The sequence below is a fragment of the Austrofundulus limnaeus genome, unplaced genomic scaffold (genome assembly GCF_001266775.1).
Source record: "Austrofundulus limnaeus strain Quisiro unplaced genomic scaffold, Austrofundulus_limnaeus-1.0 Scaffold20, whole genome shotgun sequence".
NCBI classification, from domain to species: domain Eukaryota; kingdom Metazoa; phylum Chordata; class Actinopteri; order Cyprinodontiformes; family Rivulidae; genus Austrofundulus; species Austrofundulus limnaeus.
In genome coordinates this window covers 2,593,239-2,603,359 of record NW_013952422.1, presented here as the reverse complement: position 1 = coordinate 2,603,359, position 10,121 = coordinate 2,593,239, and the positions used below count along the sequence as shown (strand labels likewise).

Genomic DNA, 10,121 nt, shown 5'->3' with positions numbered 1-10,121 from the left:
AACACTTTAATTTTGAGTTCAAAGTTTTAAAGGGGAAGGGGGGTGTTATGCAAAATCAAAATTTTCGAACTTTTAATTATGTTATAATATCATTCTGTCATCAAAAATATACCCAGAGTGTTGCTTTGACTCATTCATGCATGTTCGAGAAATCCTTGAATCCCCTGTAGTAATCATGTGGAGCTGCCTAAATGCTTGCTCATACAAAGCTCCGCCTATTTACACAAAGCTCCTCCCTGGAGCTCAGTCTGCAGCTGAGCACCCCTCCCCCGAAGCATTGTTGTGAAGACGTGCTGAAGAGGGAGTGTCTGAAACGGTGTTTAGATAGACGATAATGCAAAGTCAACTTTACAGTAGCCGTGTTTCCATCCAATTTTAATTCGAAATTTGAGCGAATTTTTTAAAATTCGCAAAAAGGAAAAAAACGAAGAAATGAGAATCAGACGTGTTTCCATCAACTGGCTTGAAGCGAATCAATTACCGTACATCAGATGCATGTGCATAGTAAACAGGAAGTAAAACTCGCAGGGTCCACACTCTCAGGACAATGGAGAGAAGTTGTTAGGAACGTGTTGCTACTATGGGGAAAGTTGTACTTATTCTGTCAGATCAACTAGTTCTGGCGATGTTACATGCTGTCTGGAGACGTAGGGAAAGAAATGCAATTCTCTTCACGTTGCGCGAATAACTGAGAAGACGCCAACGGCGGGAGAAGAGTCCTACTGGCAGTCACGGCTGCCGTCGCTCTGGTACCGGTATCAAACAGACAGTGGGAACAGCTGTTCGCTACATCAGAACTTATTTGACAAATGTGTTTCCATCTCTCCTTTTGTGCATTAACTCTTCTTCAAAAAACCCAAAACCACCTCAAGCGAGCGTATCAACTTGTTTGCGAATTAGAGGAGGTTTTTTCGAATCATGCCATTTCCACTCACCTTTTCTGATGCGATACTTCAAAATGCGCATTAAAAAACATTGATGGAAACGGCTATAGTTACTTGACTGTGGTATAGAACTGAACTCTGTGCCTGGAAAAGACATAATGCACCCCTTTCGAATGTGCATACAACTGATAAACTTTGGAGTCAACCCCACCAATGATGGCTGCCGCAGCTAATCATTAGCCGACACAAAAATGAAAATAACTCAGCCAGTTTTACAGATGTTAGGCTACAAGTTGGCGTGGTAGAAGCTGAGAGTCATTCTTAACACAGTTCGAGCAGGGATGTATAATCTTGCAATGCTGTTTAAGATTTTGCATTTTGTCATTTATGATGTTTAACCAAAATGACTACAACTCTACCCTATATTCTGTAATTTCCCTTTGGATCAAAAAAGTACTTTTGAATTTAATTGAATTGAATCCCTTTCCTCATAAAAGGATCTTACTTTAAAACTCTGAAAGGGTAATAAGACTTCCTTCAAAAATTCTGTTTTATTTCATCGTGTGTGGTTGTACCCTGTGCAGGCCGGCCCGGTGCTCGGCTCCTGAACAGTAGTTGTCCAGAGAGTTGAATCTCTCCCTGAGTGGAGGCTGGTAGACGGAGGAATGCAGCACCTCTAGAGGCAGCGAGTTACTCCTGGCATCCTCTCTGTGGTACAGCTGCAAGAGTAATCATCGTCTTCATCAGGTAAGAAGCAGAGCTATCGAACCACAGGTGACGGCTATTAGGGGGCTCACCTGAGGTCTCCAGACTCTCCTGCTGTCGTAGAGAGGAGCATAAACACTGTGACCAGGGCCCAAGGGTCCATACTGAGGCTGGCCCGGGTGGGGGTGAAAGGCGGGCGGTCCCATCCGATCTCTGTGCGGGTGTGGCGGATACCCCGAGGAAGATGACGAAGACGGAGGATGCGGTGTCTGAGGGTCGTTCGGGTAAGAAGATGGCGAAAGGACCACGGATGGCGGAAGAGAGGATTCTGGGACATTGGAGGATCGAGGGAAACGAGCCATACACGGTTTGTGAGTGGGATGAAGAGCAGGTGGGTAGTAGGAACCTGCTGGAGAGTAGAAGGAAAGATTTGTTTCTCTCTTTTAAAGACAACTGAAGAATTTTTATTTAAAGGAGACATATCCTGCTTTTAAATCCTTCTTTTTTCGTAAATCATTCAGTTGGGGTCTTTATAAAGTGGACCTGCAATGCTTTGGTCTGAATTCCTCAATATAACTCCACAAGCCCCTCTTTCACCCCTTTTCTGAGGTGTCTCTGATCAACTCGTTTTGATACTGCCTCTTTAAATCCAAACGAGGTGATTCACACCCCAACCCCAAGGTAAGTCCAGACCTTATTTGGGAGTTTCGTCACAAATAAATTGACGTAATATTTCAGACAACATAATAGACAAAAAATAATATAAATATTTCTATGCAGCACCAGGAAAGAATAAATACAAATTCCCTGCACTCCTACAGACTCCAAGTACACAACCAAATGTGTTTAATGGCTAATAAAGTGGATTTTGCATATGTCCCCTTTAAAAAAAATAAAAGACTCACAGGTCGGTTGATAGTGGGCCGTGTCGTAAGCAGGGTGGGGGTCCTGGTAGTACAGCTCTGAAGCCTGAGAGGGATGTGGTGAGGACAGAACAAACTGACCGTGTCTGGGTAAAGAAGCACCGTCTGCACCACCGGCTGGACTCGAGGCAGACAGAGCCGAGGGGTGGCTCACTGGAGTCCTGGCAGGAGAAACGGACTTCCTAATGAGCAGAAAAACACACAAAAATGATTTGTCAGCAGCAGACAATAAAAGGACATGTTACGCAGCATGTTGGGTCTATTAACAGTTTAATGTTTTGGGGAGGACATAAAGCTCTAAGCTAAGTAACAATAACAGCCAACAGAATGAATTTGGGTAATATTAAACTAATTGTTTCAATACCAAAATTAAGGCCTGAGACTAGTTGTCTGAAAGACACTTTGCAGTTGTAGGTTGCTGGTTCCACGTCTGAGATTGTCTGGCCTCTTCTGACTCCGCCCATTGGGCATTCCTCTGCATCCTGGTTGGACTGTTTAGATCCTGCTGCTCCAACCACAGAAGAGGCTCGGTTATTTAAGTCCAGCACTCCTGTCGGCTAGTCGTGGCTGTGATTTGAGTCTTATTCAAGGAAAATGTGTGACTTTGGCTTTTTGGTGCTGCTTTAATTTGTAAACTTGTTACACTGCAATGTTGACATATTTTAAATAATTTGTAAATAAAATGTTTCTGCGCAGCTATGTAATCCTAAACTCTATCAAACAAGAATGAACCGGTCTGGAAGCTGTGGGGGTGGGGGGGCTCATTTGACTTTAAAGAGACAGCCTCAAAACAAGTTCAGACACTGCAGAAAAGGGGTGGGGCTTGTGGAGTTACAATGAGGAGGAATTCAGACCAAAGCATTGCAGTCCCACTTTATATAGATCCCAACTGAAGGATTTAAATGAGAAAAAGAAAGATTTAAAAACATGATATGTTTATTTAAGGCTAAAAGTTTTTCTTTGTGATCATTTTTGTTTTGTAAGGTTACCTGAGTGGTTAATCTTGTTCCTATATTTATGTTACTTAGTGTTTTAAAGTCTTGTTAGCATAGTTTTTAACCTTAGTTGTTGTTTGACTTATTTGTCTTTTATTTGTTAGTTTTTTGTCAGAACTCGTAGACCGCAACTAATGGTTATCTGTACTTTTGCTGTTCTATTTTTAGTTGAATATAAATGAATAACAAATCACTTTTCTTTTTTCTTTTAACCAGTTTTCATCAAGCTGTCCTGTTACTCACCTGTTTTCCCTGGCTGATCCGGGTCATATCAGCCCACAACAGAATATGTACAAGCTCTAAGTGAAGAAATATTCTTACTGCTCCGCTGACCCTGATGAGATTCTGTTGGTACCAGGGAGCCCGTTGGACCCGTTAGCCCTGCTGGTTCCACTGGCCATGGCTCTCTTGACTTCCTCCATGGTGCCCAGCCCTCTGGAGATCAGCTGCGAGTGAGTCAGGCAGGAAACTTCCTCCGCCACGGAGGCAGTGGTCTCCGTTGGGTCTTTAAGGCCTTTGCTGGCTGGAGGGAAAGAGCGGACCACGCTGCTGCTGCTGCTGCTGCTGCTGCTCTTCTTGTTCTTTAATCTAAATCTGTGCAGAGTGGAAGGCACACAGGGAGAACTCTGAGAACTAGAAACCATTTAAGACATAAACAGAAGAGAATGGTCATTTCTACTAGAACAGTTTTACTCGTGCCGACAGAATGAGTCACAATGAGGAGTTTTTTTTTTAATTCTCTATCCCATAATGGTTAAAATGATAGGCCGTTTGTTAAAACTTGGCAATGTATCACCTGGCCTGGCAACAAACTAGCTTTATTTACATGATTACAGGTTTGAAAACTTGATTTTTATTGGTATAGATTGCTTTTGGGAATGACAGCCCTACATTTACAAAGGTCCAGACATTAAACAAAGGGAAGGCACTACGTCAGCTGGCAGAAAAACATGATCAATTTGAAAGGAAAATCTAAATTTTCATAAAACTAAGGATCATTTCTGAAGACATACCTGTTAGAAAACTTTAACATAGGAAGATTACATGCTCTTTTACTTRTCAGGCTCACTAGATTTACCACTTATACACATTTTTCTTCACAATTTTTATAGCAAAAATCAAAATTTTGCACTGCAGCCTGTATTCAGTCTAACTCATTTCGCCAACATGGGTCATATATGTGTGCAAGGTGGTCTTTGTAATTATATATAAAGTTATTTTCAAGGTTTGACCAAAATGCCATATTTAGCACCATGAGATAAAACTCTGATATTTACAAAACAGGTGGGACAAGTTTATCTGTCTAAGCTCAACTAAGTGACATTTAATCAAATAAAAGAGTAAAACTAATTCATCAGATTTTATCTATTAATCTCTCTATTAATCCTGAACGATGTTTTCGTTCTCACTCACTTCTCCAGCTCATCTTGCGTGTGAGCAAATGTACAGTTGGTTCCTCGCGGACAGCCTCCCTGCTGACGAAGGTCTCTGCACATGCTGGTCTTGTACTTGCTGTTGGCCTGAGGCTGAGCAACACATAAAGAAGTCTCAGATTCACTCAATTTCTCRTGTCAAATAAACACAAATTAAGCCACTTCAATTCCACAAAAAAGGGGGTTCCTACAGCGAAGGTACAAATATATGTTCCAATCATTTCTTCGGTGCTGTTAAAGAAACGTCTTGTGCTCGTCTGCTGATCAGAACATACGGCACATTTTACTGCTGGCGCAGCGTTCTTTCCTCATTGATTCATGCTTTATTTGYACACATTTGATCTATTCAAACAATTGGAATAGATAAATATGTAATATATCATCACTTTAGAGCAAAACAAGCTGAAAAAAAAACTAATCTTCTCAAGTTTTGTTTAGTTTGAGGAGCTGGTTTAGGATGAATGTGCTAACACGTGCAACCTTTAAAAAACACAAACATGGCTTTAAGTCAGTCAGTTTTACAGATATTAAGCTAAGATTTGCTGTGTTTATAGCTTCAAGCTCTAACAGATTATACAAGTTTTTGCAAAATTGCATTAAAGATTCATTATCTTTAAATAATTTCTTCACTGAAATTTTTCGATTTAACAGAACCAGTTCATCCACATTTATGTCTAAGACATAAAACGTTGATTTTTGTCATTATCATAAATGCAAACAAAATAATCTGCATCTGAGATCAACACTATAATAAAAACACAGCAAATAATTAATAACCACAGTCGTTTTCCCAGAATAAAAGACTCTGCAGCTCTTATCAGCTCAATGGCATAAAAACTTTATTGACTGAACCATTAGAGACTGGCTTTATTGTTCACAGCTTCATCGTCTGCTCGCTGTTAACGGTTATTTTTAACRCTGCTATATCAGTTAAATAATTAAGAACTTTTATGTCGTTGTACTATTTTTTATTTAGTTATTTTTTTGGAGCCACAGCCAGGAGGAACAGAATGTGCTGCAGGAAGGTGATGTGCTGCGGTGCATTTAAAGCATCCCCCTCCTCTCCCGGCTCGTTCTCCTCCRTCGCATCAAAGACAAAAAGCATCGGCAGTCGCCGTCAGAATTTGACGGCGTTAATCTGACCGGGCAGCGCACCTGCGGAGCGTCGTGACTCTTCTTGCTGAAGTTCTGTATGAATTCAACCAGTCCGTGAACCACCAGCTTCACCGCCAGCATCACGTCTTCCAGCTCTCCCCACGATGGAGCGGGAGCATCTGCACACATCAGAGACRGGACGTCTGGCTCAGAGACAGGAGACGTTTTAGAGAATGTGTGTGACCCATCGCATCGAGGATTAAGCCTCAAAGTAATATAAGGAATAAATTTGTTAAATATCTGATATATAATCGTAAAGAATTTCTTAAAGCCCTTTTTGAGCAGTAGCCCAAAAAAATATATTTTTCTTCAGAGTTGTCCAATAATATCCAAATATTGTTCAAAATATTGCCATAAATTCCTCATTAGAGTAATCCACAAAACAGGACAGACCAAATATCAATGAGTTATTCTGATTGGGAAGGCAGATCTGCGGAAAGCAGCTTAGAAATATGACACACTCAGTTTGATGTGATGGATCACATATGTCAGAAAATATTTACAGAGATCACTGTGATTAACCCACATACATGAAATACTCTACCATACAGTACAAATACACAATAAAGAATGTTCTGGAAATTCTGATCTGGTCAGGATCAAACTCAAGAATCGTTGAAGGTGACGCGTCTGTCTGCTTCAAACAACATGATGATCCATTCCTAAATAAAAGTGGTGGTTTAGGTTTAAAGTCATTAGGCTGTGAGTGGTTGCCAGAAGGTATTTATAAAGGGTGCGTCCCGACCGGCTCGTCMCTTTCACACCAATCCTCTGACAGAAAACATCTGAGGCAAAAGTCCAGTTTTAAAAAGCGCACTGATGAGAAACAATCAGGACTGAAAAACAGGTTAGAAACAGCAAACAAGCACTCCAGCAGGTTAACTGCTGCGGGGGCAGCTGACGAGAGAAGAACAAAAAAGAGCCAAAGAGGTGGACGATGAAAAAAAAAAGTTAACGGTCAAGAATGCAAACAGAACTCATGGAAATAAGCCGTAATTATACTTCTTAAAATTATATACTTAAAACTCAGCCTCATGAGTCAATCAGTTAGCTGCAAACACTCAAGAGTTTAGTGAGATTGCAATTGAACATTTACTACTATTTTTCCTCACAGTGAGTTTCTATTTCTTACAAGCCTCCCATCAGTTAGAGCTCAGTAAGAAGCCACCTTTAAAGTGCTTGTGATGTAACAAATATGAATGCATTTTTTGAAAGTTAACATTGATAAAATAATGCAACAAAAAGTTTTTTGCTGCTGAGATGAACGGCTGTTGAGATATTCACACGTGAAGCAACAGGAAGTGATGTCAAAGGGGAATGTCTGCATGTGTTGTTAGCTGCTACAACGGCTAACAACACAGACTGTAGAGAAGAATCTGATGTTTCTTTAAATTAGTTTTTCTTCATTTATTTTGTTTAGTTAAAAAACAAAACATTTAATTAAAAAAACTATTTTCAACACAACACAAAATTATTAAATGAAAGGGAGCAGAAAGAAGAAACAAATCTTATAACATCTGTCCCCATTTAACAAAAAAGAATATATATATATACATATATACATACATACATTTACATAAATAATAATTTCACACCCTAGTGGTCAGCAAAACAAAAAATTTAAAATATCTAATAGTAATAAAAAAGATTACAACTACTCAATTAGTAGCTTATATGAATGCCTATTATGTATTTTCATATTTCTTCAACAAATAAAATTTTACCAATCTTCCTAATAACTTAATTAAACCAGCATTTTTTAAATCGTTGGTCAATTTGTTCCATAACTTTATTCCTTGAACTGAGGTACATCTCTCTTTCAAGATAGTTCAAATTTTGGGTTTCACAAACATTTCAAATCCTTTAAGATTATAAATACTTTCCCTCTTAATGAAATGTGACTGAATGTTCAAAGGTAATGTGTTTTTATGAGCCCTATACATAATTAGMAAAATCTTATAATCAACCAACTCCTGAAATTTCAACAATTTCAACTGACAAAATAATATATTTGATGGGTGACTATAATACAGTATTTCCCAGCTATAATTCTTATGGCTCTTTTTTGCAAAATAAAAGTAGACTTTGTAAATGTTTTACATGCTTTTCCTCAGATTTCAACACAATAAATCAAATGTGGAACTATTATTGCATTATATAATATACTGTAGATCATTAAACAATTCCTTTACCTTATTTAGTACTGCAAAAGATTTTACTATTTTTGCTCTTAAGTAATTTATATGAGACCTACAAGTCAAAGTTTGAGTCACTAAAGAGAGAAATAATATTGTTTCAATAAACAAAGACCAGAGAGTTCCCCTTTGATGTCACTTCCTGTGACACTTTGGCTGAACAAAATTTTAAAAATGTGACAAAATGGGTAAAATCATGTGTATCAGTCATAATATAAAGATGATTACTTTGACTTTTGTATTTTTGAAGGATATGCATGTTTGCATATGTATGTTGCAAGATTTGGGGAAATTTGTATTAAAATATCTAGGAAAATCAGCTTAGAATCTATTCATTCTTCACTTTGCAAAGTTTTCAGAGCAGCCTGTGGTGGGCTGTCACGTCACTTCAACTCAGGCACAATGCTGTGTCGCGTGACAAACTTGTGATGCTTTAAGTTTTTAAGTGAATTTTTATCATTATTATTTATTTGATTAAAACAACATACCAGGGTTGTGGTCTATGTTGGCCAGTAGCTCTAAGTGGGGTCGAAGGCTTGTGAGGTTAGCCGGGTCTCCTGTCCTCTGCAGAACAATTGTCAGCTCCTGGACGCTTTTGGCGAATGATTCTGGAGACTGCAACTGCAGCGAAAACAGGAAAAATAATTCATTCGTTTGCATAGGCTTTTTTGTAAGGACCCCAGGAAGAGTGGCCATTGTTACGGCAATCCAAACAAATAAATAAATTCTATGCTTCTGTTGTTGTTTGACACATAGTTGTAAGTCTAGAAGTTCTAACCAGCTATCATCGTATAAAAATGGAACCTTGTCAATGATGGACTGCATATGTGACTTGTGGACCAGGTCTCCATACAGCAGGGAGGACCACTGCTCAGGTGAGATTCGAAGGCCCGCCTCCATGGCGATGTGGACGATCTGGGCGTCGTGCTCCCTCCTCAGCGCCTCGTACGTCCGGAACTCCTCCTTCAGCTGCATGAGCGAGGAGTCCTCGTCGCGCTTCGTCACCTGATTGTGAGAACGCAGCGAGAGAGTTTATGTAAAATAAAAAAATAAGTTAGTTTATCTTATATTATGTTATTTCCTCTTTATAGCAGTTTCCCATGCTTATGTTGTCACTGCTAACTACTCGATTAGCACGAGTCGATGAAACATACTGTTCTCAGTAGAGTTGGTGGGGTTTTTTTGTTTTTTTTGGCGTCCTCAGACTCATGAATTTAAATTCTGATCACACGAAGGGACTGCCCCCTTCTTTTCAGAATCTGCTCTATGAGTAATCATCACGAGACACCAACACGCGCCCCACACCCACCGTTTGCAAAGCTCAAAGCCACAGTTTTCACTTTTGATCTTTTGGAGATCCGGTGAAGCTCATCTGTCTTCCTCTGTTTCCGTCCTGCCAGGATGGAGCTAATTTAGCCTACGGTTACATCACACACAGATAACTGGCGTGTCTTCCCCGTCAGCGATGGCTGTCATCAGATAACAGGTCCACAAATACACACAGAGAGAATATGTTTACAGGAGCTCATGTACCGACGGTAAAAATCAGTTTTTTTTTAAGATAATTTCAAATGTGAAAATGATTTTCTCAAATTTCCAAAGTATGTTTTCCCCTTAAATTTTTTTGAGCAAACTGAATCTCCTGGCTGACATTAAAAATATGTTGTGTCCGAATCAGAATCGCCTTTATTGTCATTATAATTTGCATTACGGTGAAACTGGATTTGCTACTCCAAGGTACTTTGTTTTGTAGATGAGAATAAGTCAAATAAAAAATAGACACAATAAAATAAAAGAGACAAGTTAAATATAATAAGACAAAATGTACAAT

At 39.3% G+C, this 10,121-nt stretch overlaps 1 protein-coding gene across 6 annotated transcripts in view; it reads right to left on the bottom strand.

Moving 5' to 3' along the window:
- Window positions 1–10,121, bottom strand: part of rc3h2 (ring finger and CCCH-type domains 2) — a 33,193-nt gene that overhangs the window by 9,875 nt on the left and 13,197 nt on the right. For 5 of the 6 annotated variants that reach the window (XM_014003860.1, XM_014003861.1, XM_014003856.1 and 2 more), the window contains exons 6-13: window positions 9,095–9,295; window positions 8,779–8,911; window positions 6,096–6,214; window positions 4,921–5,033; window positions 3,829–4,101; window positions 2,495–2,694; window positions 1,682–1,998; window positions 1,460–1,603 (exon numbers count right to left, since the gene is read on the bottom strand). In XM_014003860.1, coding sequence (XP_013859314.1) covers window positions 1,460–1,603; window positions 1,682–1,998; window positions 2,495–2,694; window positions 3,829–4,101; window positions 4,921–5,033; window positions 6,096–6,214; window positions 8,779–8,911; window positions 9,095–9,295 — 1,500 coding nt within the window. The remainder of the gene's footprint in view (window positions 1–1,459; window positions 1,604–1,681; window positions 1,999–2,494; window positions 2,695–3,828; window positions 4,102–4,920; window positions 5,034–6,095; window positions 6,215–8,778; window positions 8,912–9,094; window positions 9,296–10,121) is intronic. The other variant, XM_014003858.1, reaches the window with a different exon arrangement.